At 43.7% G+C, this 27,867-nt stretch overlaps 1 protein-coding gene across 2 annotated transcripts in view; it reads left to right on the plus strand.

Moving 5' to 3' along the window:
- Positions 1–8,017: 8,017 nt before the first annotated feature.
- Positions 8,018–27,867, plus strand: part of Acvr2b (activin A receptor type 2B) — a 39,582-nt gene continuing 19,732 nt past the window's right edge. Inside the window, exon 1 of one of the 2 annotated variants that reach the window (XM_046436920.2) lies at positions 8,018–8,376. In XM_046436920.2, coding sequence (XP_046292876.1) covers positions 8,325–8,376 — 52 coding nt within the window. In that variant the 5' untranslated portion in view covers positions 8,018–8,324. The remainder of the gene's footprint in view (positions 8,377–27,867) is intronic. The other variant, XM_046436919.2, reaches the window with a different exon arrangement.

Consider the following 27,867-nt stretch of genomic DNA (forward strand, 5'->3'; position numbering starts at 1 on the left):
AGTGTATATTCACATTTTCCTTGTCTTTTTTTCTCCCCATATTTAATTTTGTTTTTCTATTACTACATCTTCTATTTCCTGGATCTTATTTTTCTGTAGTGTCTAACCTGTAGTCGATTCCATCAATTAATTAATTATTATTATTATTTTTTGTACCAGGGCTTAAACTCAGAGGCACTTGACCCCTAAGCCACATCTCCAGGCCTATTTTGTATTTTATTTAGAGACAGGGTCTCTAAATAAAAGTTGCTTAGCACCTTGCTTTTGCTGAGCCTGGCTTTGAACTCGCGATCCTCCTGCCTAAATCTACAGAGCCACTAGGATTATAGGTGGGCACCATTGCGCCCTATTCACTGATTTTTATGGGTTTTTTCTGTCATATTTCCCTCTGCTTTTGCCTGTGTTTAGCAATTTGTGTATGTGTGTGTGTGTGTGTGTGTTGCTGGGGATAGAATGTAAGGCCTATGCATGCTAGGCAAGCACTCTACCACTGAGCTACAACCCTATCCCCATGCCTAGTAATTTTTTATTAGTTGTTGGACATTGTAAATTTTTTGTTCTTGAATCCTTTTAAAAAGTGTTGGTCTTGCTGGGCGTGGGGGTGCACACCTGTAATCCCAGCTGCTCAGGAAGCTGAGGCAGGAGGATCTCGAGTTCAAAGCCAGCCCCAGCAAAAAACAAGGTGCTAAGCAACTCAGTGAGACCTTGTCTCTAAAAAAAAATACAAAATAGGACTGGGGATGTGGCTCAGTGGTTGAGTGCCTCTGAGTTCAATCCCCATTACCCCCCCACCCTTCTAAAAGTGTTGGTCTTTGTTCTGGTGGGTTGTTACTTATAGATCAGCTCAATAATTTTAAGAATTAGGTTACTTTGTTTTGTTTTAGCTTAGTATTGTGTATTTATTCTTTATTCTAGTGCTAGTTTAATTCCATTACTCAGAGTTTCCACTGAATATCCTGGGTATTCAATGAGGGATCTCCATCCTCTGCTAAAATTATTTTCCAAACTGTTTGAGTTCTTGGAGCTATTCAGTTAATAAAGCTGTTTTTCTTTTCCTCACCACATGGGGTTTCATTCTATGTATGCGAAACTTAGAATTCAACAGAAGACCTAAGGAGACTCTCCTGCAGATGAGTAAAGCTCCCTCTTCTCTGGTACACTGCCCTACAAGTTTGCAACAGCCATCTCAATCTCCAGTCTCCATTCTCTCTCAGCTCACAGGGTTGCCAGGTTCTAGTTGGGATCCCCTCACTGCATTATGAAGTAGAATTTGTCTCTAGACAGAAACCATGGAGCAATTATATGACTCACTTTTTGTGTCTTTATCTCAGGGATTAGAACATTTTTAAATGTCCAGGATTAATTATCTCCTATATTTTGTCCAGTTTTCTTCTTGTTGTGGCAGAAGGGAAAACACCATCCCAGGAACTACATGGTGGCCAGAGGTGAAAGTCTTATTCAGCTCAAATTGTATTCCATTTCTAGCAGTTTTTCCTCAATGTCAGATTCTGACATAAAAGGGAGACCCTGGGCTAGTGAATCTTAAGACTTCACTGGGCAGACAGTTCCAGATCCTTTTATCTTTACCAGAATCTCCTTACATTCACTTGCTATTAGATTGGGGAAAACCCCTTCCCTTTTCACTGGCTATTCTCAGGTGATTGACCCATGCTGTCCAGCAAATAACTCTCAGCTACTTAGGGATTCTTTTACTCTAAGGTACCCTGTGCATCTATTGTGTTCCTCTTGCATTGATGCTGGTCCCTGCAGTTTTTATTGCTGTTGGTAGTTTGTCATTGGTCTCCATTTGCTTATATTTTGATATTTTGGAGAAAACTTGTCACCTAACTTTATCATGAATATGTATGGGTTTTTTTCCATGTAGATGCTTAGTGTTTGTGGGGATTTTTTTTTTTTTTTGGATGGGCCTTTATTTTGTTCATGTATTTATATGTGGTGCTGAGAATCAAACCCAGTGTTTCACACAAGCACTCTACCACTGAGCCACAACCCTGGCTCTGTTTGTGGGGATTTTGAAAGATTTAAAAACAATGACAGCAATATCCTTAATCACTACTTTCTCAAAATCTGGTAGAAGTTTTAAGAATTAGCATGTAATTTACTATACTCTCTTCCCCTTGTCTCTGCAATTGTAAAGATGTGTACCAAAATATAGCCTTTATTTATTTATAATATTTTTTTTAGTTGTTGATGGATCTTTATTTTATTTATTCATATGTGGTGCTAAGAATCGAACCCAGTACCTCACACATGGTAGGCAAGTGCTCTACCACAGAGCCACAAACCCAGCCCCCAAATGTAGCCTATATTAGCCTGGATCCCTGAGTTATTACAATGAGTAGAGCTTGTTCGGTGACCCCTAATGGATGTGCAATATGAGTGAGAAATAAATTTTGTTGTTTTAAGCCATTAAGGTTTGGGGATTTTCCATTAGCACAGTATAATCTAATATTTCTTAAGAGAGAGTGTTATCTTTCTACCCAAGCCAATTCATTTACTTGACCTCAAGGTAGCCACCATTAAGAAGACAGGGGGAGGAGAAGTATGGAGTCAAGGAATAAAAGAAATAAGGAAAAGAAAAAAGCAATTTGAGAACTATGTCTAGGAAATAATGAATAAATAGCTTATTAAGCTTTGTGGGGAATTATATGGCCAAAGAAACCATGCACCTTTCCCCCATTGTGCAGTGTGAATGGTACCCTCGATACTATACCTAAACTACCCACTACACCTTATGTCTAAGCAAGACCTCTCAGAGGCTGGGGGGCTGGGGCCACTCTTTTTTCTAAACTGAAGAAGTCTACAAATTTAATATGAACATTGTTGGCTACTTTAAAAATATACTTTAGGGCCAGGGCTTTGTGGGTGTAGCTCTGTGGTAGAAGACTTGGTTGGCATGCATGAGGCCTTGGGTTCAATTCCCAAGACTGCAAAACAAACAATAAGTAAATAAATAATATGTATGTGTATACATAGATAGAGATATAAACTAATACATTTAATCCCACCATAGACTGCATTATGATTACACAGATACCAAGTCTTATTCTAAGGTATAGTGTTCTGCTTCTTCCATTAACTTGACAGTGAAGGTTGCCATGCTCAGTTGTTTCTAATTCCTTGGTTTCTGATCTTGATTGTTGAGGAAGGAAAAGACCAGGTCCTCCCATACAGAATGCCTTACTGGCAGAACTTTTTCCCCTACATTTTAAAATTGGTGCATTATAGTTGTACACAATGGTGGTATTTGTTGTTACATATTCATACACACACACACACAAACACACACACACACACACTAGAACCATATAATTAGGCCATTATCACTCCCCTACACTTTCTCCCTCCTTCCTTTTCTCCCACTCTGGTCCCTTTCCTCTCTGCTGTTGATCTCCCTTTGCTTTTCATGAGATCAACCCCCTCCCCCACACCTGTCTTTTCTTTTCCTCTCTAGTTTCTACATATGAGAGAAAACCTACTGACCCTTGACCTTCTGAGTTTGGCTTATTTCACTTAACGTAATGGTCTCAAATTCCATCCATTTTCCTGCAAATAACAATTTCTTTATGGCTGAATAAAACTCCATTGTTTATACATACAATATTTTCTTTATCCATTTGTTATGATTTAGTTAATAGGTGTCCCCCCCAAAAACTCATGTGTGAGATAACATGAGAACCTTCAGTGGTGAAATGATTAGGTTACTTGAGGTATAACCTAATCAGTGAATTAATCCCTGACAGGGATTAACTGAATGGTAACTACAGGCTGGTAGGGTGTAGCCGGAGGAGGTGGGTCCCTGGGTGTGTGCCTTTGGAGCATATATTTGGTAAATTGAGCTTAGTTGCTCTGCTTTCTGATCATTGTGTGGGCTGCTTTCCTCTACCACACTCTTCTGCCATAATGTTCTGTCTCACCTTGAACCCTGGGGAATGAAGCAGTCTTCTATGGACTGAGACCTCTGAAACTATGAGCCCCCAAATAAAGTTTTTCTTCTTCTTCTACAATTGTTCTTGTCAGTTCTTTTGGTTATAGCAGTGAAAAAGCTAACTAAAATACCATTCATCTATTGAGGGACACCTAGGCTGGTTCCATAGTTTGGCTGTTGTGAATTGTGTTGCTATAAACATGCATTTATCATTAAAGATGCTTTTAATTTACAGTACATTAGTCCTCCCTTATGAAAGGGGATACATTCCACGACCCCAGTGGATAGTACCAAACTCTATAACTTAATGCCTTTTTCATCTTAACTTAGCATTTACACACATTGTGGCCACAACTTCTGCAATTTGAGATGTGTTAGCAAAACTAGAATAAATTTTTCCTTCCTTATAATTTCACTGTAAGATTTGTTCTTATATCTTAGCAACCTCTCCATGTAATTTTTTTTCCTTCTATGTATTTTTTTTCTTATTGAGAACATTCATCTTTTTTTACTTAAAGGAAGCACTTTATGTTTTCTCTTTGGTACATCTGAACTTCCAACATCATTACTCTTGTGTGTTGGGGTTATTATTAAGTGAAATAAGGGTTACTGGAACACAAACACTGTGATACCATGACAATTGATCTAAAATACAAGTCAGCAATTAAATGGGTAACAAACAGTGTGGATACGCTGGATAAAGGAATAATTCATGTCCCAGGTGGGACAGAGTGGGATGGTGAAAGATTTCATCAGGATAGTCAGATGGATGAAATTGGAAGTTATGAATTATTTATTTATGGAATTTTCCATTGAATATTTTCAGAACTTGATAGACCATAGGTAGCTAAAACCTTGTGGAAGAGAAACCACAGATAAGAGGGATACTATTGTAACGTAATGTGAGTTCCATTTCTAAAAAATTTGCCAGACACAATGGCAAATACCTGTAATCCCAGCAACCCAGGAGGCTGAGGCAGGAGGATTTCAAATCTGAAGTCAATCTCAGCAATTTAGTGAGGCCCTAAGCAATTTGGAGAGAGCCTGTCTCAAAATAAAAAAAAAATAAAAATAAAAAGTACTGGGGATGTAATAAGGTGGTGAAAGTGCAACTGGGTTTAGTCCCAGAACAACAACAACAACAAACCCATTTACTTCAGTTGCTGTTCAGAAGATTTATTATAGCTAGGCAAGAATGAAAGCAGGTGACCAATTAAGATCTTTTCCAGTTCACTGTTATCAAAGAGGTCCTGATATGAGATGTTGGGTGAGGGTAGTACACAGTATATGGAAAAAGGGGCAAGATGATGGCCATGTTCTTAAGGCCAACTTGCTAGGAACTGGATACAGGACAAATCAAGAACAACTTATAGCTGGGGGTGTAGGTCAGTGGTAGAATGTTTGCTTAGAACATGCTAGAATCTGGGTGTGATGCTGGTACTGTTAAAAAAAAAAGACTCATGATGTGTGTGTGTGTGTGTGTGTGTGTGTGTGAGATACTAACAATTGAACCCAGAGCCTCATGTGTGCTAGGCAAGTGCTCTATCACTGTTTCACCCCCCAACCACGCCTTTTTTTTTATCAGAGCATTAGTTATACAAATTAGTTGGGTTTATCCCAACAAAATCATACATGTATGGTCGGTCCCTAGCCCTTTTTACTTCAATAGAATCTTGTTAATTTGTCCAGGCTGGCCTTGAACGTGTGATCCTCCTGCCTCAGCCTCCAGAGTTACAGGGATTACAGGTGTGTACCACTATACTAAGCTACTCATAAGTTCTTTTTTTAGTACTGGGGATTGAACCCAGGGGTGCTTTACCACAGAGCAACATGCTCCATTTTTTTTTTTATTATCTTTTATTTTGAGACATGGTCTCACTACGATGCTCAGGCTAGTTTTAAACTTATGATTCTCTTGCCTCAGCCTTCCCAGTAGCTGGGATTATGGGCATGTGCCACCATGCCTGGCTAGTCATAAAGTTTTGATTTGAGTAATTATTTATACCATTGATTTAAACAGGGATAGATGGGGGCACAGTAGGTTTATGGGGGAAATGAAGAATTTTGCTCTGTCTAGGTCAAGCTCAAGATGCCTAAGAGGCTGACAAAATATATTTTTGTCAAAGAGGCAGTTGGATATACAAATTCAGAGATTCTACAAAGTTTAGGGTGGAAGATACAGATGTGCAGGCCAACTTGGACCACCCCGAGTCCTTACTGTTATAAGTGACCTGGTGTGGAATAGAAGAGCAAAACCAGCTGATCTCGATTTTGACACATGAATTTTACTTGGTTGCTTCCAGTATATAGGAGGCAATGATTTTTCTTCCCTAGAAAAGACACTCATGCTGGATATGGACTCGCCTTCCTTATCACGGTGGGTCCATCACAGGGGCCTTCTGTGGGATTACCAAATACTATATTAAACATAGTCAAGGTATGTTTACATACAACACTGTTTCTTGCTTGGAACTCAGTAGCATCCAATGTTGTAGAAAAGGTCCTACATAATGAGTCACCTGTAGGGGTTGTGGCAAGGAGGAGTTACATAGGATTTTCTAGAATTTACAAAGGGCCCTTAGAAATTTTTCTGGGTAGCGACTCCAAAATATTGTGGTGTTTCTGGTGCTTTGGAGACTGGAGGTGGTGATCCCCATTTCAACTTCAATCAGGGCAATGTACATTCTACATGATGGACTTTATTTTGGGAGTGGTTCGCGGATTGAACCCAGGGGCACTCTACTACTGAGTTACATTCTTAGCCCTTTTTAACACAGGGTCTGGTTAAGTAACCCAGCTTGGGCTCAATCAAAGACCAGGCTGCCCTTAAATTTGCAATCCCCCTGCCTCAGCCTCCCAAAGGCGTGCTCCACTCTTGCCAGACCCTACATGATGGACTTTTACATGGCTTTTGAATTGGTTTCTGCTATTCAAAAATGGAAAGTCAGGCAGTAAGTGAAACTCAGTAGTGGACGGGAGCTTAGCTTATGCAACGCCCTGGGTTCAATCCTCAATACCAAAAAAGGGCAAACAAAACAAACCATAAATCTGATTTAGACATTTGGGCGCCACCTCTCTCCAGGATACTTTTGCCCTGCACCAAGCAGGCTTATGACAACAGAAACTGGAGGACGATTACTGTATCTGAGGGTTTTTACAGACTCATCCCTGAGCTGGGCTTTCTTTCCATCACGACCTTCACAAGTTCCGCTTGTGTAATAAAGAGTGTGGAATCTGAGACTGGGAACTGTGATCCCCAAGGAGGAACCTGGGGGCGAGGAAAGCACAGACATTTGCTAGACAAGATCAAATGTAGGGGTTTGGAGGTAAATGAGAATAGTTTTCAAGGTACAGACTTAAAGAGGGGGAGGTACTGAGGACCACTGGAAACCAGTCGCCCCTTTGCACCTGTGGATGCTCTCTGTGGCGGAGCTCTGTTCTCCCTTGGATGGGTACGAATCATCAGTCCCCAGGATCCCCCGCTGTGCCTTTGTGTTTGTGGCTTGGAGGACCACTTATCAATTCCAAGAAACCAGCCTTTTTCCGCCAATTAATCCGCCAATCAATAAAGATGCCTCGCCCACTACTCATGCGGAATTGGAAGACAGAGGAGTTCAGGCTGGGGCAGGCATTGGGGAGCTTGGGCTCGAGGGACCAGGGCAGGAATCCTAGATGGGGTGGACGCTGGGTCCACCAGAGTTCCAGAGTCCGCAGAACGGAGTGGTAGTTCACCTTCCAATCCCGCCACCTCCAAACCAATGCCTTGCCTGGCCTTCCAGCGGGTTGGTTGCACAGGCGTCCTCCTAGGGGTAGCGGGCTGCTGGGCGGGGCCTTGATGTTGTTGTTTCTCTGGGGCCCCGCCCCCGAGGGGGGCGCGGACCACGCGGCCAGAGGGCCCGCCTCCCCTCCCCCTCCCCGCCCAGCTCGCCCGCCTCTTTGTACCCAACATCCGGGTTTCCCCGCTGGCTCGGCTCCGTGGCCGCCGCTCAGGAGCCATTTTGGACTCGGTTCAGCTCCCCTCCCCCAACCCCTCCCCCCGTTCATGGCCCCTCCGGACTCGGCCCCTGCGCCCGGGGCCCGGGCCCAGCCCCGCTGCGCTATGCCTGAGTCGGGCGCGCCCCGGCCCGTGCCCCGCCGCCGTCCCCCGGCCCCCGCGTCGCCCCGAAGCCCGGGCCGCAGTCTGCGCCTCCCGCAGCGTCTCTGAGCCCGAGCCCGCACGCTGTCCGTGGACGAAGGCGCAGGAAGCGCGCGGGGAACAAGACCGAAAGAAGGAGCGGGAAGGAGAGCGCAGCCGCCGCCGGGCCCTGCGCGCCCCGGGAGCGCCGCGCGGCCCTGCCCGCGGGCTCCGGGTGTCCGCGGGGCGGCGCCGCGGAACATGACGGCGCCCTGGGCGGCCCTCGCCCTCCTCTGGGGATCGCTGTGCGCGGGTAAGGACGGGGAGCGGCGTGGGGGGCGCGGGGAGGGCGCGCGGGGCCGGCATCGGGCGCCGCGCGCTGTTTACCAACAAAGGGCGGGCCCGCGGCCTCGCAGTCGCGCCACCTGCCCCCAGCCTGCACCTCTCAGGGTGGGGAGTGGGGGCGCGCCGGGCGCCCGCCTCCAAGGTCTTGGGGAAGATCTTGTCCGTGCTGTCGTCTGCGGGATTCTCGTTCACGGAGGCGGCCCGGCGATGGGGGCCAGGACCCGGAGCGTCAGGGTTGGGGTTCAGGCTACGTGGGCGCGTGGAACCCAGGGAGAGAGTGAGGAAAACCTGAGCGTGGGGAAGGCAGCCAAGCGGGGCGGGCAGATCTAATCGGGGGGCGGCGTGTTTGTAGATGCAGTAGCGGCCGGGGGAGGGTTGCGCGTCCCTCGAGCCACTAGGTGTTGTGGAGTGAAGGAGGCGGCTTCACACAGCCCAGAGCCCCTCCAGTCTCCCTTGCCTTCCTCGCACGGCTGGCAGTTGGCACTGGCTCCCACCTGCTCCCGCTTTCCTCGCTCTGAGCCTCAAATGCGGAGTACGGTCACTTCGTGGTACTGCTTTGTTTGGGGCACCTGGGAGGGGAAGGTGGGGGTGGGCAAGAAGGAAAAAACAACAGGTATCTGTTCTTTCGGGCCTCCCCGAGGCACGTGGCAGGCATGGGTGACCCGCACGCAGCTCGGCCGCGGTCGTGTGGTTAGGAGTGTTCGATTTGCTCGCGTTTGGCCTGGGATGTGTGGGTTCAGGTGTATTCTTGCGGAGTTTTGCCGGGAAAGCGCTTTCCCCCAAATCCGAAGCACCGATTTCCCTCTCAGTGGTGTTGGGGTGTGTGTGCCCAAGCCTGTGGGCGCGCCGGCCAGGCTCGGGCAGTGCTGGGAAACGCTGAGAGCCGGACATTGAGGATCGGGCGAAAAGCTCTGGGAGGAGGGGGCCGCTGGTGCCTGGCGGCCAGGGCGGTGGGTCCTGCGCGTCTTTGTTCCCAGCCCCCATTACACATGCAGCGCGGGTCCCCTGCTGCCGTGGTGGCAGCAGTGCGAAGTCTGGGAAATCCGCGAGGGGCGGGGCCAGGCTTGCAGGGGATGGGCTGGGATCCCCGCGCTGCTGCGGGAATGGGAATCTGGGTGAGAGTGGGGATGGTGTGGACAATCCAGAACCGCATCCTCACTCTTCTCCTTTTTTCTTTGCAAGGTATTGAGGCTTAGTTGTTAATGCCAACAACAAGAGAATTCCCACGTGGTCCTGCGAGCCTTGGAACCCGAGTGCAAGGACCCGCAAAGACCACTTCTGGTACCTAGGCACCTTGTGGGAAGCTGCATCCCGGCTCCCTTGAAGCCACTTCCAGTGTGGCTGAGGCAAAGCAGTGCTCATGTTGAACATTTTATTTCTCTCTTTCCCCCTCTCTTATGTGCTGCTTTTGAGATACTTTTCCCCCAAGAAGGAGGACTTCAAAGTGAAAGAGAAGGCATTGGCTTGCCAAGGGAAGGGCAGCAACAGGCCAACTTAAGTATACTCAGCAACTCAGCAGCCCACCTGGCTGCTGCCCAGACCTCGTGGACTCCTGGACCAGTTTAGGCTTTTTTTTTTTTTTTTCTTTTGTACCAGGAATTGAACCCAGAGGGGCTTAAATACCTACTCTCAGCCCTTTTTCTTTCTTTCTTTTTTTTTTTTTTTTTGTGGTGCTGAGGATTGAACCCAGGGTCTTGTGCATGCGAGGCAAGCACCTCAGCCCTTTTTTATTTTGAGACAGGGTCTTGCTAAGTTGCTAAATCTGGCTTTGAACTTGAGATCCTCCTGCCTCAGCCTCCACATCTGGCTCAGCCTGGGCTTTTCTAAGTCTAGTCCTCCTCTCAGGACAAAAGATCTGGGATCTGAAGACCACCCTCCCCATAGTTTGTCAGTCTCACCAGTCTCACCTCCTTCATTAAGCAGGGCAGAGTGGGATTGATCCCTGGGATGTATTTCCTTCCTCTTGGGCCTTGTGCAGCAGCATACCCTACTAGCTGGGAGGTGGAGTAAGACTCCAAGGATCTGTGTTCTTACCCTGGGAGGAAGGTAGAGTCACTGTTTTTTTCTTGTGGTTACACCAGCCAGTCCTTTGACCAGTGCCCTGCACTAGGTCCAAGTTGGGGCAGAGCTGGCTTCCTGTACCTTTGGTTTCAAGGTGGTCTTTCCTTCATAGTCCTGGCTTGTTGTTTTTAATTATGCCCACCTTCTGCATCACACAGTGCCCTGGTAGAAGGAAGATCTATAATAGTGCTGTCTAACAGAAAAATAGGTTGAACCATATATTTAAATTAAAATTTTCTAGTAGTTGTGTTAATAACCATATCTTAATCTGCTCTGGTTGCCCTAACAAAATGCCATAGACTGGGTGGCTTAAACAACAGTAGTTTATTTTCTTGTGGTTTTGGAGGCTGGAAGTCAGACCAGTATGCTGGCATGGTTGGGTTTTGGTGAAGACTCTCTTCCTTGCTTGCAGACAGCTACCACCTCACTGCATTCTCATGACAGAACGGGTGAGAGGTCACTTCCTTTTAGGGTACTAATCTCACCATAAGGGCCGCACCCTTATGGTTTAATCTAACCTAATTCCTCCCAAAGGCCCCATCTCCAAATACTGTTACATTGGGGTTAGCACTTGAATATGAATTTTGGGTGGACACAAATATTCTTTTTCATAATGAGGAAGAATTAACTTTAACAGTATATTTTATTTAATATGTAGAATAATTTCAACATTTAAAGTTAATGAGTTTTTTTTTTTACTGTTTTTAAAATCTAGTGTGCATCTTACACTTATAGATCGTCTCATTTCTGACTTTCCACATTTCAAGTACTGTGTAGTCATTAGCTAGTGGTTATCATATTGAATAGCACAGGCTTAAAAGAAAAGGCAGAATTTTTTCTGTAATCAGAGATCAGTTCTGTAAGTCTTTTGTGATCTGTACCTTGCCCAGTATCCAAGCCATTTGACTCTTGCATTGCAGTGGACATCCTAGATTCTCTGTATCCTACAAGAACTCCTGATATCTTCTTCTGTACTTGGAGTTTAGATCAGAGGGCCTTTTGGGGTGGGGTGGAACACTATCCTGAGCTGAGTGTCAGGAGCCATTCTCATAGGCTGACCACTTTCTGACACAGAAGTGTTTCTTATCCATTATCTTGAGTGAGTGAAGTGATCTTCAGCTCTGTGGTCCAGTGTAGTCATGGACAAAGATGTAGGCTATAGAGCTATGAGCCATGGGCTATGGGTACCTCTCCCCTAGGAGGGATGTCCTCTGGTACCTGTTCTGCCTGCTTTGCATTCCAGACTGTCTGGGTTGCTCTTTGGGAGGAGTGGTACCCTCCTCAGCTTCTTAGAGTCCCTTAGATGATGTGAGACACTTGCCCACTCTCTCAGATCCTGCAGCTGGGTGGAAACAGAAAACATGACCTTTCTTTGATAAGCTAGCTTCTTTAGTGTACTCTTCTGCAGGTTTTTGTGGGCATTCAGAATTCCCCAAAGTCCCTGAACCAGCCTTAGCACTTCACCTAGGGAACTCCCTTTGCAGGGAACCCAGCAAAGAAGACCCATCCTATAACATGGTCCTTTTTGTCCCAGAGAATCTAATCTAATAAACTATTGCTCTTCCCCCAGGAAAATACCTATGTGTGTGCATGTGTATCTCTGTGTGCATATGCATATTGTATGTGCACACTCTTTTGCACCTTGATTGGGCTCAAAATTCTGGTTGCCCTGCATATAACTATCCTCCTAAAGGGCAAATGGTCCTTGGATATGGGTGTACATTGAGCCTGTTCCTGCCTTGCTGACTCTACTTGCCCTATTCTGGCTACTGGATAGCTCCTTTACTTCTGCTTCTTGTAATTGCCTGATGTTCAGATTCCTTCCCCTTTCTTTTCCTCTTCTACCAGGAAGCCACTCCTCTGATTGCCTGTGCATTTAGCACTCTGCTTGGGAGATCAAAGTAGTGCCATTGGGAAATAAAAGGGGCATTGAGTCAGGAGTTTAGAACCACTTGAAGATACTGACCAATCACCATGGAATAGGATCTCAAAGTGAAGGTGTAGGAGCAGGTCTGGTTAATACCTTTGAGAGTGAATGGATAGAGAACCCTGAGGCAGGGTCCTGGTTGCATGGATCTCTTTATCAAATAGAATTTCTCAATCTTAGATACTACTGACATTCCAGACTTGATTCTTTGTTGTGTGTGGGGGTGATGGTGGTGGGGGTGCTATCCTGTGGACTGTGGTTGTTTAGCACAATACCCTGGCCTTTGCCCATAAATTCTAGTAGCTTATTTCTCATGGAGACAATCAAAAATGATTGTAGAGCTGGAGTTGTGGCTCAGCAGTAGAGTGCTTGCCTCGCACGTGCAAGACCCTGGGTTCGATCCTCAGCACCACATAAAAATAAATGAATAAAATAAAGGTATTGTCCAACTACAACTAAAAAATAAATTTAAAAAATGGTTGTAGATATTGCTAATTTTCTCTGGTGGAGATGAGGACAAAATCATTCTCAGGTTGAGGACCAGTGGTCTAGAATGTTCTCTAGTTTCTAATGAGACAGACAGCTGGGAGAAGTGGGATTAATGGTTGTACCTTCATCTTTATTCCCTAGGATTCAGGCAGCATTGGAGGTTTGATTCTTCTCAAAACCTAGGAGGTTCCTGCCCAGATAAACCTGTACAGTGTGTGAGAATTTGGCTCAAATTAGTAAATTGGGTATATTGCTTGCCACCAAGAAGAATCCTGGCGTCCTTGAGTTTTCCCAGAAGTGGTTCAGGTTTCAGGGAGGCGTCCGTTGTGGGTGGCCAGGCAGCTTGCCTGCCTGCACCCGCCTACCCGCTTTGACTCTGGCCGTCGCCTTGAGGCTGGCAGGAGTGCCTTTTCCTCCTGCACGCACAGAATGTCAGGAAGTGCCTATTGGTGGGGCCTCTCCTCCTGCCTGGCACCCCCTCTCTGCTCACCTGGAAGCTCCACTAGCCGAGGCTGGCCCATTCTGCCAAGAGGAGCATTGGGGTTGTAGCAAGACGCAGGCATGCCCTTTCCCCCGAGTGGGCCTGCTGGGTGGCGCTCCGAGGAGCCACAGTGGCTATGGGCTTGGAGCTCCCAGGCCAGGGACACCAGGGCAGGGGGGCAGCCTCTTTCCAAAGGTATGGGTGCAAGTCTCTCCCCTCTCCTTAGAGTGTGGTGTCCGGATGGAATCTGAGGACAGGCCCAGGCTTCCTCCTCTGGGCCTGGGGAGGTGTGGTGGGCAGCACTGCCTGAGACAGGTGCTAGTGCTGGAGGCCCTGACGGACATGGTTGATTTCTAAGGAGGCCTGTGTGTTGGGCTCAGCAGACTGGTGGTCCCCTGTGGCTGCCCCAACATTGGTTTTCTACTCCTCCCCTCTCTTCCTCTGCCTGTGCTGGGGAGGGGCCTTGGGGTAACTCCTCCTTTCTGACTTGTAAACTCAGCTAGACACAGCTGGCTGCACTGGGATCTAATTTCAAACTGGACCTTATGGTGGGAGGAAGCATTGTTACAAGCCTCAGTTTCTAAGTGCTCCATATCACTTGTGTGTGGAGTGTGTGCCTGGGTGGAGACTTATAGTGTCCTCTCATTTAGACTCTTCCCAAGGAGACTTGCTTTCCTAGAATTCTTTGTCTTCTTTCCCTTCCCTTCTGTTCCGTCGCCAGTATTTTTTTGTTCCAGAACAAACACTCACCCCTTTTCTGGGATTCCTTTTTGGTCTCTTGTTCTCCACCAGACTCCCAGGTTGGTCCCAACCCTGGAGGTGCCTGCTCCTCGTGGTCCTGTGGGGCTGCTCCTGGGTACCAGGTTGCTGGGTGAGGAGATGCTGCTGCCTCTTCTGGGTCTTTGTTTATGGAGGTTGTCAGTGGAATCTCTGCCTAATACAATGGTAGGTACTGAAGCTGCGATTATTTGGGGGTCAGCTGTGCCTCCTCCTGGCTCAGGATCAGTAATGGCTTCCTGCCTCTGGATAGCCCATGCTTTGCCCTGGTTATTCCCGTCTTGCTGTACACGTACATGTACCTTTTTCAGATCCTCTTGGGGACTGGCAGCTCCAGCTGGGTGTTTTCATTCATGGACATGTGATCCATGAAAGCCGGTATTGGAAAAGAAGCCTGCCCCACTGGGCAGATTTGTGGACCTCCACTCTGGGGAATGTTGTCTAGAGGGGCCTGTGCTCCTCCTCAATGGGGCTTCTCTTTCGTGGCCAATTTCTGAGCTGGAGCTGAGGTGTTTTGTGAGGCAAGCTTATGCTCCTGTTTGCAAATGTGTTCCTCAGCAGACTATTTCAGTTCCACTTTGACAACCAGGGAGGCTAAAATTAGTTCTGAGGAAGGAAAAGGAAGGCTGGTTGGTAACCCAAGCCCTTGGCTGGAAGATGGAAAAGGCTGCTTCCCTGGGTTTGTGACTGAACATTTCAGAGGATGTGACCAGACCAGCTGTTGTCTGTCCATCTGGGGAGATAGAGGGGTCCTTGTTTGACTCTCTGACCTGAACCAATTAAAACAGAGGCTGATTTGGAACCTGACTCTTGAGTGTTGATGCCAGGATGTTTTTTCTTTCAGGCTAAGCCGTGGTTCATAGTGTTTTCATGTGTGAGGACAATGTTTTTTGATGCCCATTGGCATTGACAACCTTTTTTCCTGTCTGCCTTTAACATGACAGTTATCTATCTGTCCATTGGTTCAGAAAGCATGCTTAGGCTCTCAGAGCTTTGGATTGGCAGGCATGGGTTTAGAAACCTTTATTTGATGTACTTTTGGGAATTTCCTTCTCATCTAAGTTTGAAGTGGGATTAGATGGGTTGAGCCTTGTGGCCCAAGCCTCAGGGAGAGGTTCAGCCTCCCTGTGTGGAAGACATAAAGGTCAAGGCTCATCTGCTCTATGGCTTAGCAAGTAGAAGAACACAGGATTTGAGAGGTGATGTCTAGTTTTTCTTATCTTCTGACTGTTCCTCTGACCCCTCTAGAAGCCCTAGAGTGGGTCTTGCAGGGCCATATGAAAGTAGAATAAAGGCTAGGGAATAGGATTCTCTTTCCTCTACCCCTCAAAAACTTGCACCCAAACCTCCCCTTACCCAAGGATCTCCTTCCTGGTCAGCCCCTCTGGTGTATCATTGGAAGAGTAGAAGTCACAGTGGCCCTAATTTCTTTTCCCATTTTAAGTTTTATTTATATAGATAACACACATATACTCAATTGCAGAAATTATCTGTGAACAGTTAAAACCAGGGTCTCTTACCACCCCTGTTCCCCTCCAAAGGTAAGCCTTTTAATTTTAAGGTGGTTGTATATTTTTCCAGGCATTTTTACCTGTGCATCTATAGGAAGTACGTAGAGGAAATAGAGAGTTTTTTAGTTATACATGGACATAATATCTTTATTTTTATGTATTTATTTGTTTGTGGTGCTGAGGATTGAACCAAAGCATCACACGTGCTAGGCAAGCGCTCTACCACTGAGCTACAACCCTAGCCCTGTTGTTTTCTTTTTTAGCTTAAAAAGACATCACTCTTTTTCAGGCATTTAACTGAAGTATAAAATTACAGAATAGTGTAATTATGGATGTAGGTGTAGCTCAGTGGTACAGCACATGCTTTGAAAGTACAAGGCCCTGGGTTCAATCCTCAGCACCAAAAATTAGCAAAGAATAGTGTAATTATCATAAGTGAGTGCTCAATAAATATTCATGAACTGAATACATCTATGCCATCAGTGTGTCCAGATCAAGAACCAGATTATAATTCCCCTCAAACCATCAGCCCCCCCCCCCCATCTCCCCAGCTTTGGTGCTGGGATTAGAACCCACGGCTTCTGCATACTAAGCACATGATGTTCCACTGAGATACTCTGGCCCCCATGCTCTCTCATGTTCATTCCAGTCACTGCCTTCATCCCCTGAGGGTGTTTACTATCTTGACTTCTACCATTATAAATTAGTTTTCTTGTTTTTATACTTTTTTGACTCATACATATGAACTAGGTTTTGCCCGTCTTCTGGTCACCTTTTCTTTGATTTTCATCTAGTTGTCATGTCTTTTAAAACCCAGATTGGTTTTGTCAACCTTTCTAATACATATAGATCTACTTTGATCTTTTAAATAGCTGTGTAAATTCCAAAATTTAGATGTAGACTACATTCTATCTAGTTTCCTGTTGATGAACACTGCATGTCATTTATGCAGATTGTTTCTTAAAGAGAGATGACAAGAATAACTTCTGGGTCATATGATATGTATATTTTACATTTTAATAGATACTGGAAATGCTATATTATTGTTGTTATTATTATTACTATTATTATTAATATATGAGGCAGCTCAGGTGATGGCAGTATGTGTAGAAGTTAGGTGAGATGGCAGTTGGCCCTCTGTGGCAATCAGTGTACAACCTTCTAACTCTTCATCTTCTTGATCCTGTAATGCCTGATTGTAGAGGTTGAAATAGCTCTACATCCTGAAGTTGCTGTGATAGGAGAGGGCTCACTTCCATTGGCTTACTGTCTGAGGAGAGCCTGAGAGTCCGAAGCCTCTTCTGAGTGTCCTGATTACTGAGGTGATGAGGGACAGCACAGTGGACCAGCTAGGATGTGCTGGTCTGGGTTTGGGGTACATATGCATGTATGTTTCTTTGATCATTTCATATTCCTTGCTGCCTCCACCTTTGAGAGGGACTAAAGCATTTGTTGAAGGTAGCCAAAGAGCTCTGGGTAACAGGGCACAGTGAGTGTAGTGCATTTGACAAAATCTTGGCATGGTAAGATTCTGATTTCATATATGGAAATAAAATATATGTCGGTGGTATTTCTTATAGTAGTCGGTAGTATTTCTTATTCCTGTCTGATTGTATGACTTGTTCCTTTCTATAACCCCGTTATAGTGGGCAGAAGAAATAGGGAAGACAGATCAGGATAACTCATTCTCTAAACCCCCTGTTTCTCAGTCTCTCCATTTAGCATGTTGCCTACTTTTTCTGTACTGTAGTCCTGGGATTCTTTGAGTAAGTCTACTTTTCAGACCCTCCTGGGGGATTTAGATGATACTGAATTTGTGGAAATGTTTCTAGTATGAATAACACCCAATCAAGTTTCCTACATTGCTTGGGTGATGTATACTGTTTGTGCCTTAGTCTGCTCAGGTTGTTATAATAGAATATCGTAGGTGACTTAACAGAAACTTGTTTTCTGCTAGTTCTGGAGGCTTAAAGTCCAAGATTAAGGTGCTGTCAGAGTTGATTTTTGGTGGGACTTTTGTGTCTTACAGGCAACCACCTCCTTGTTATGTCTTTACATGGCTTTCTCTCTCTGCACACTCCAGAATCTCTTTTCTTATAATAGGCCCATTGAATGAGAGGCCTGCCTTTATGACCTTACTTAACCTCCTCTAACTACAGACCCATTGGAGGTTAAGATGTCAACCTAAATGAATTTTGAATGGATGTAGTTCAGCCCATGACAGCTTGAAACAATGAAGTTGTTTGAAAGTGAATTATTGTCCTCTGAGTTACGTTTTGGAATGATAGCTACTTTTTTTTCAGAGCTTTGCTCTGGGGTCTCTGTTCTTGTTTAATACTTTCCATGGGCAATCCCATGCTGATGGGTTTAGTTTCTGTGTATTTGTAGATATGTCCTTGCCTTTGAGCATATTATGATCATGAAAAAAATGTCTAGAAGCTGAGTAAAAAGTAGACATGGAGACTTCCTCTTCTGATAATCAGGACCAACCTCCCCACCCGTTTTTGAAGACAATTGGAAAAAACTGATAAACTAGAGAAGACTTCTGATTGAAGTCATTGTACAGCTAAAATTAATACATTTATCAGGCCAGGATCTGTGTGAGAATAAAGACCCAGGGTGATGACTTTGGGGTTTGGGTTGTTTTCAATCATTCATGGGGCAATTGAGAGACAGAGCATTGTATTTGACAGCCTTGTGGGGTTAGGAAGACAGGAACTGAATTCTAAGCAGAGGATGGGTAGAGTTAACCCCTCCTTTTAGGTTGGGACTCCAAAGACCTAGGGGTGAGGTAGACTCCAAATCAGTTAAACCCTAAAGTTGGATCAAAATGTTCTGGGTTAATAGAATCTTTAATGCTTGGCAGAAGCACATTTAAAATCTTTCTGCATCCTTGGCCTCACATATACTTCTATAAACAACTTGTAAATTTAGTGACTGGCTGGTGATTTGAAATAAAGAGCCAACAGAAATATCAGTTAAATCAGGGCTGGATGAACTCCAGATTGAAATTATTATGTACATATTTAAAAGTAGCATGCTTACTGTGGTTTAGGAGGTGAACCAGTGAAAATTTCAGTGGAGAGGAAAGATCTATTATAGAACTGATGTGTATATAATATCAGAAATTAAGAACCCTGTACATGAGATTATCAAATTAAGTGCAACTGAAGAGAGGATTAGTGAACTGGATGGTAGAGTAGAAGAAAATGTACATGGAGAGACAAAAAGAAGAATGATATAGAGAAAGAGATAGCTGAGGCCGACCTTGAACTTTTGTTTATTTAATTAGGTATATATGATAGCAGAATGCATTTTGATTCATTGTACACAATTGCAGCCAACTTTTCATTTCTCTGGTTGTACTATGTGCAGTCATATATGTACTTAGGATAATAATGTCCATCTCATTCCACCATCTTTCCTGCTCCTATACCTCCCTCCTCCCCCGACCCCTTGAACTTTTGATTCTCCTACATGGTTGGGGTTACGGGCATGTGCCAGTACACACAGCCATTTTCTCTTTTTTGAACTTCAACTTATTATTTAGGTTTTGGATTTCCTGGACTGCACCTCAAAAACACCTTGATTTTTTTTTTTTTGTCTACTGTTTTTTTATATCTTTGTATGCTTACTTTATTAGTTATCAATGGACATTTATTTATTTATTTATATGTGGCGATGAAAATCAAACCCAGTATCTCACACATGCTAGGCAAGTGCTCTACCACTGAGCCACAACCCCAACCCACTTACTTGACTTTCTTAATGATGTTTCTTCGATTTTATCATCTAATCCTTCTGTTGATTTTAATTTATGCCATTGTGTGTACATGTGTGTACATGTGTGTTTGTGCGTGCATGCACGTGTGTGTATATAATGTCCCATAGATACATTACCTTTTCTCTGAGGATAAGTCTTGAAGTTTTCTTCTCTTTGCATAGTCTCAAAGTTATTTTTTCCTACCTGTTTTTATCTTTGTTGTTTACTAAGTGGCTTTCATAGAGCTGTTCATATTTAAAGATGGACCTGGATACTGATTGAAAACTGTGAGCTCTTGAGTGAAGCCGGCCAATGGTCTGGAAACTGGATTGGAACTAGTAGGATTCTCCTGAAGAGTCTCTTCTGATTTTTCCGTCTGGAGGTTAAAGACTAGACTGCCAACATGCTAGAAGCCACAGAGGGAAGAGAACTGGGGTATTGTGTGTGATATGTTCTGTACTTATTCCTATTTTAGAATGTGATTTGTGCCCTCAGATTTGCCCACTTCTCTCTGCAGGGCTTATCATCTGTTTTATCATCTTCAGAAAGTGAACTTCTTGTCCCTGCTAGTTTGGGGTGGGGCAGCCCCCGGACCTGACTGGTAGGATCTGAGCATCTGCTTGTTCCATCCTAGTGGACCCTTCTATTTTTGGATTCATTTTTACTCCATTTTTCCAGAGACATCTGGTGTTGTGGAAATCATGTCTTCCTCATCTTTCTATACAGCCAACATTTAAGAATCTAATTTAGTGGTCAGTTACCACTTATTTGTCTGCTTTCCAGCATTGAAATTTCATTTCTGTAGTTTTCTCCTATTCTTGTCCTCATGGGTTTATTCCTTAGACATTTTTTCTTTGCTGTGGTTTTAGTGGGATTACAGAAGAGAGGGAAAGGAAATGTTTTTTTATGATCCATGTCCTTTACCTGTAAGTTGTCTCTCTAATGTTCTTCAGGAATGACAAGGAATGGAGAAAGAGATGTACTTCTGAGAATTGGTCTTGGCCATACCTTTTATGGGGAGATGGTGCCAGGGACTTGTTTACAAAGTCCAATCTGGAATTGACTTGAGGTGACCTGGCTTGGTTCCTTGTTTCTAGGCTAGGCTTTGGAAGGCAGATGGGGCTCCTCCTGTCATCTTGGAAAGTGCTTCTGGACTTCCACTCCTGGCATTTATAGTGAACAAATGATCTGAAAAGCTTCATACAAAACAGAAATGCTAGAAAAAGTGTAGTAAATATCTTTTTAAATGCATCTATATAGCCACATTTGTAAGAATAAGGGAAAGCAAAAAGTTGGTAGGAGTAGAGCTGTGTGCTTCAACTAATTGCAATTACTGACTCCCTCAAGTCTTTGCCCATCTCTAATTTAGAGATGTGGGTTTTGTAGCTGTGTTAGGGTCAGGACATAATTGTGGAATTGGGACTGAAGCCTTCACATCTTCAGAGTTCTGTATAAGTGTGGACTAGAAAAAATATCCTTTTATTGACAAAGGGATTAGATAATGAATTTTCTTGGACTAAATTGATAGGGGAGGGGGTTAGGTTAGGTTTAGTTTCCCCTGAGTGTTTATAACCATAGGCCCATGTATACATGAGTCTGGAGCTGAAGTTTGTATCATCCTGCTCTCTGGGAAACTCTAGATTGAGGAATTAAAGTGCTTCTAAATTGGTAATTTGGAGTTTGGCAGAAGCAAAAAAATATAAATGATCTCTGGAAGGTTTCCCCCTCAAACTTGGTCTCACAATATTCCCACAGAAAAGGTTCCATTGAACATAAGCTCATTATCCAAAATTCTAAAATATATGAGGAAACTACCATGAGTGAAAATGATCTGAAATAAGAAATGTCAGAAATAGACTTTCAATAAGTTTAATTATGGAATCATAAGAAGGAATTAGACAAAGAACAGAAGTACCATAATTGACCAGGTAGTTTTATTTTTTTTACAGTACTAGGGATCAAACCCAGGGCCTTGTGCATGCTAGGCAAGCACTTTATCACTGAGCTATATACTACCAGAACAAGTTTTGTCTTTTTTAAAAAATAAAACGTACAGGAATGAAAACAAGAATAGTTGAATGTATAAATTAAATAGAAGAGCTATACAGAAGATTAGACACAGTGAAAGAGGCAATTACTGAATTGGAAGTTAGATCTTAAGGAATTATTTGTAATGGTATTTAGACACAATTGGAAAACATGAAAGCAGGGGCATCTTAGTCTGTTTTCTGCTGTTATAACAGAATACCACAGACTGGGTAATTTATAAACAGTAGGAATATAGTTGGCCTCATTGTTCTGGAGGTTGGGAAGTCCCAAAAGTACGGTGTTGGTATTTGGTAAGGTTTTTGTTTATAATCCTTGTTTTTTACCTGGACAAAGGATCTTAACATGGTGGAAGGGATTATAAGGAAAGAGAGAAACAATGGGAGCCTTTTATAACTCACTCCCAAAGACAGTTAACCCACTCTCTGATGATGACATTTGTGAAGTCTTATTTGTGAAGACAGCCCTTAAGATCTAATCACGTCTTAAAGGTCTTCTCAGCACTGTTGCATAGGGGATTAAGTTGCCAGCTTTTGAATTATAAACCATAACATGGAGTTAAGAGACTGGACAGAACATGAAGGTTTAATTTTCATGCAATAGGAATTTCAGAATTACAGAATAGAGCAATGTAATACTCAAATTGATAATAGCCAAGAGTTTCTCAGAATTGATAAGTGGCATGAATCATCAGACTCTAAAAGCATAGTGAACCCCAGTCAGCATAAATAAATTTAAATATATACTGAGATACATTCCTTATAGTGAAACTATAAAGAAAAGAAAAAAGAAAGCAGCCAGAGGGGAAAAGACAGAATATGTATATAAAGTATAGTGGATTTTTAAGCAATAATAGTGGAAGCTAGAAAATAACCACTAAGTAGTATTTTCAAAATGTTGAGAAAAAAATAACTTGAGTCTAAAATTTTATGTTCATTTTAAACTTTGCTTTAGGAAGAAAGGTAAAATAATAATTCAGAAAAGCAAACAAAGGCTCTTTTATTAACAAGTGTTTCCTGAAGGAGTATGTTTTTCAGCAAGTACAATGGTCTTAAATAAGGACAGAGATGCAAGGAGGAATGGGTGAGCAGACAAACTGATGAATGTATGGATAAATTTAAAAAATATTGACTATGCTACTGATTGAATGTGTCTCCAGAATTCATGTATTAGAAACTTAGTACCCAGTGCAACAGTGTTAAGTGGTTGAACCTTTAAGAAGTGATTAGGAACAGGACATGGTGTTGCACACCTGTAATAACAGATACTTGGGAGTCTGAGGCAGGAGAATCACAGTTCAAGGCCAACCTTAGCAACTTAGTGAGGCCTTGTCTCAAAATAAAAAACAAAATGGGCCAGGTGCAGTGGTGCATACCTGTAATCCCAGTGGCTTGGGAGACTGAGGGAGGAGGATCACGAGTTCAAAGCTAGCCTCAGTAAAAGTGAGGCGCTAAGCAACTCAGTGAGACCCTGTTTCTAAATAAAATACAAAATAGGGCTGGGGATGTGGCTCAGTGGTTGAGTGCCCCTGAGTTCAATCCCTGGTATCCCCTCCCCCACAAAAAATGGGCTGGGGTATATAGTTCAGTGGTAAAGTGCCTTTGGGATTCAATCCCCAATAACAAAAACAACAACAAAAGGTGATGAAGGAAGTGATTAGGTCATGAGGGGTCTGTCCTTATAAATGAATTAGTGTGGGTTTCCTAAGAGTGGGTTAGTTATCCTAGTAGTGGGTTCCCTGTAAAAGGACACATTTGATCCATTCTATCTCTTGTCCTTCCACCTTTTGCCATGGGATGGCTCAGTGAGAACACATTGCGCAGATATGGGCCCTCAACTTTGGACTATCAAGCCTCCAGAACTGTAAGAATAAGTCTCTGTTCTTTATAAATTACCCAGTTTCCATCTGTTATAGCATCAAAAAAAGGTCTGAGATGGTGTATAAAACACAAGTAGTATCTTTTCTTTGGAATTAGGTAAGAAGAAATCAATAACATTAAATACTGAATGCAAGTAATAGATTAAATCTAAATTGAAAATACTTAAAATGGAAATTAAATGTGTAGCTTTCAGACCAGAAGTAACTAAAATATGAACTGTAAGGGCTGGGGGCATAGCTCAATGGTAGATTACTTTCCTAGCATGCATCAGGTACAACCAAGAAATAGAAAAATAAAATTAAAAAAAGAAATATAAAAATATAATCCCATGAGGCTCAGTGGTAGAACACTGTGCTATGTATGTGTAGGACCTTGGGTTTGAACCTCAGTACCACAGAAACAAAACAAACAAGAAACATAAATGGAGGTAGCAGTAGAGAAGAAACAAATCTAAACATATGCAGTAGTCATAAATGTAATGGAACTCAGTTCCCTGATTGAATCAGGGAAAATAAAAATAGGCAGAAATGTGGGTGTTTTGTTTTTATGGTTCTGGGGATTTAACCCAGGGATGTTCTATACCACTGAGCTAAATCCCTAGGCCTTTTTCATTTTTATTTTGAGACAGTCTCTCTCATTTGCCCAGGCTGGCCTTGAACTTGTGATCCTCTGAAGCAGAAAGATTTAAAATAAAAATTGGAAAAGATTGAGAAAATACTAACCACAACAAATGTTAATAGCTATTATAGCATCGAACAAATAGACTTTTTGACAAAGAATATTACAAATGAAGAAAGTTACTATATAGTAAGAAAAGTTTTATTGCCAAGAATATGTAAAGATTTTATATTACTTAAAGGAAAAATGACCCAATAGGAAAATGGGAAAGGATATAACAGGTAGTATGCAGAAGGAGAGGTCAGTGATCACAGAAAGATACAGTCAGTATCATAGAAATGTAGATTGAAGCCACATTAACATTTTACACTCTGCCAGGTCACCGAAATTCAGAGTGGATGAGGGTATGACTCAATGTGGACTGTTGGGAACATAAATTGGTATATCCTCTTTCGAGAACAGTTTGACTAGTTAGTGAGTTAAGGATGCTAAGATCCTGTGACCCAGCTATTCCAGCTTGTGTGGATGTACCCTGAGGAAATGCCCACACATGAACCCAAGGGCGGGCTCAGTAATGTTGCTTACATCAACAAACATAAATAACCTAAGAGTTCAACAAGAGAGTGGATGAAAGTAAGGTCACACAAGGGGCTGTCACATGGCTTTGTAAATTCGTGCATTTCCGAACTTCGGAGAGGGATCAGTATATAAAGACATGTACTCTAGAGATGGGCTGAAGTCATTGATAAATGACTTGGGAAGTTACTCAACCTCTTGTGCCTCAGTTTTCTTATCTGTAAAATAATGACTCTAGGTTGTCATAAGGATTAAATATTATTTGAAAAACGCTTAGTATAGTGTCTGAGATGGGGCATGAACTATGCAGTTGATAAATAGATATTAATCTGGATGGTTTAAAAATATATGGACAAGGTTAAAACAGATTTATCTAGGGTTATGATGTTATAGCCCTGGGTTTGATCCCCAGTACTGCAGAAAATGAAAAGAATCCAAATTTATCAAGATTGTGTTTAGTTCTCTTGTGTGAAAGAGTCTTCATCACTCACAATGCTTGTGCACTCTGTGTGTCTGGATATTTATCATGCTCTATCCTTTCCCTTCCCCGTCTCGTATAGGTTTTTGGGTCTTTACTCCCTATCCACCTTGACTCTGGTCCTGGTGAGGTGGAGGGGATGATACTGTGTACAGTTTAGAAGCCTCACCTTTAGGTCTCATGGTCCTCCTTGGCTCTTCTAAAGGGACCTGCTAGGTAAAAATGTGGATGTGTAACCTATGTGATTCTGCAATCTGTATTTGGGGTAAAATTGGGAGTTCATAACCAACTTGAATCTAATGCATGAAATATGATATGTCAAGAGCTTTGTAATGTTTTGAACAACCAATAAAAAAAAAAGAAAAGAAAAAGAAAAATTCAAAAAAAAAAAAAAAAAAAGGGACCTGCTAGGGTAGCATTTGCTCAGTAAACTTGGGGCCATCTTCCTAGGGACATTGACAGTAGGGGAGAGGCTGCTTCTGCCTCTGGGCAGCCATGGAGGCTGGATACTGGAGGGAGCACTAACTCCCTGAAGTCACCCTTGTTAGCTTCTCATGCATGGAGGCATCTGGGAGAGTGTGTCTTGCCCAGCTGGCTGGGGTTGTCCTGAGGTAGGTAGATAGAGTGGTGAGGGGCAGTTGCTCACCTCTTTCAGTGACCATATGGGTGAGGCTGGGTACCTGCTCCCTATCAGGGTGGCTGCTGAGGTGACTCCAGGAGCCAAGAATATAATGGCCTGCTGGGTGCTGGAGTTCACAGATCTTTTTTTTTGCGGGGTGGGGTGGGGTGGGGTGGGGGGGTGGGTACTGGGTATTGAACTCAGGGCTACTTAACCACTGAGCCACATCCCCAGCCCTTTTTTTTTTAAATTTAGAGTTAGGGTCTCACTGAGTTGCTTAGTGCCTCACTTTTGCTGAGGCTGGCTTTGAACCTATGGTCCTCCTGTCTCAGTCTCCCAAGCTGCTGGGATTACAGAGTGTGCCACTGTGCTCAACTGGAGTTCATAGTTCTGAGAGATGTTAGTTGACTGGGGATACCCCAAGCCAGAGCCGGGGGAACCCCACAGGAGGCATGGTCATTCCAGTTCTGAGCCACCTTCCCTATTTCCCATTCCTTCCCCCTTCTCTGTTGCACTTTGAGCCCCTCACAGGCTGGACCTTGGTGATATTTCCCTCTGTTTTCCCCAGGGCATAGTGAGATGTGTCCAAAGACCAGTGGACTGAGTTGCTTCAGAGGGGAAGGAGCCTCCCAGTTCTTGTCCTTGAGCGTTGAAACTGATCCCTTGATGTCCCATTACATGGAATGTCAGTTCAGAGCAGAACCTGCATGTTAGCTGATAGTGTGTGTGTGTGTGTGTGTGTGTGTGTGTGTGTGTGTGTGTGGTTTCTGGGACTGAGGTTTTTCCTTCCCTGCCTGCATAGAGGATTTGGTTTGGAGAGCCTAGATTTTTTTTTCTTTTTTCTTTTTAAACTGCCAGGACTTGGGCATAAGGACTGCCTCTTAGGGATAATCAGACTTGAGTTACTTGGTTCCCTTGGAGAGCAGCAATTGAGATGGCTGTGGCTCAGGGATGTAGCAAGTCCTTTGTCCAGGTATCTGGGGGGGATACTCTCTTCAGTACTATAAGACAGCAAATGTGAGGGGGGTTAGTGCCCCGCATCTTGGGAGGACTGCTTCCTCTTCTGCCAGAAGGGGATAGTAGACTAGGGTAGGGAAGCCTCCTGTGCATGAGTGCCCTGGCTCATGAGTGTGGGCAGAAGGCCTTCATCTATTCAAAAGCAGAGGTGTGTGGTTGGAGTATTGCCAGAGGCTATAAATAGCTAAGTGTGTAAAGAAACAGAGCCTGGGAGAGGCCAGGAAGCTTGGAGACCTCTGGATCTCCAGCTGGCAGCAAAGCCTGGGTGTGGGGTGGGAGGGGCATGGAATGTCACTTCAGCTCTGAGAACAAAGCTCTCATGGGTCTAGTATGACTTGATGGGCTGGGGGCTTGAGGGGAATTGGCTGTAAGGGATTATTACAGGCAACAACGAAGGGTATGGCTCTGATACAATGAGTGGCATGCCAGGCCCTTTCTGACCACTCTTGAAATGTGGTCATTTATTTTTTGTGACAACCCTAGGATTTATTATGAACCCCTCTCAAAGAGTAACTGATTCTGTAAAGTGCCCAGGGCACACAGTGGTGAAGTGTCAAAGCAGGATTTAAAGTCTGGCGGCTCAAGGCTGTTATTTTGTTGGATTGCTTGTGGGAGGATCTGGTCATATGGGGCTCAGGTGACATCCTTAAACTTTGGGTCCTTCCTGGAGCTTGATTTGGAGCTCCCAGCCCTTTCCACTTGGGTTCTGCCCATGGTAGTGGCCAGAGGGGTCCTTGCCTGATGATGGCTTGGTGAGAGGAACTGGGCCAGCCTTAGGCCACTCTCTGTTGGTCTCCTTTGTTGGAACTCCTAACACTGAACAGGGAGCTTGTTGTTTGTTGACCAAATTCTTGCTCTAGGAGTGTAGATTAGTGGTAGAACCCTTGCCTAACATGTATGAGGCTCTGGGTTTGATTCTCATTTCTAGCAAGAAAAATAAAAAATGTAGGGGCTTCAGGCTAAAACTATCCTTCTTTCTTGTCCCCTTCTTTTGAAGTCTTGCTCTAGCCACACATCCTACACCCTTCTTTCTTTCCATGTATCCATCCATCCATCTATATGTCTGGAACTGGTTCTAATACTCAAGATGGGCAAGGGTCCTGTTTTCATGTGTCTTGTAGAGGAAGCTGGCATTTTCCCCCCTTTTTATTGATGTGTTATAATTATACATAACAGTGGGATTTGTTATTATATTCATATGTGCATACAATAAAAC

The sequence above is a fragment of the Marmota monax genome, unplaced genomic scaffold (assembly GCF_021218885.2).
Source record: "Marmota monax isolate L192 unplaced genomic scaffold, Marmota_monax_Labrador192_F-V1.1 WCK01_AAM20220418_F8-fsc00021, whole genome shotgun sequence".
In the NCBI taxonomy this organism is placed as follows: Eukaryota; Metazoa; Chordata; class Mammalia; order Rodentia; family Sciuridae; genus Marmota; species Marmota monax.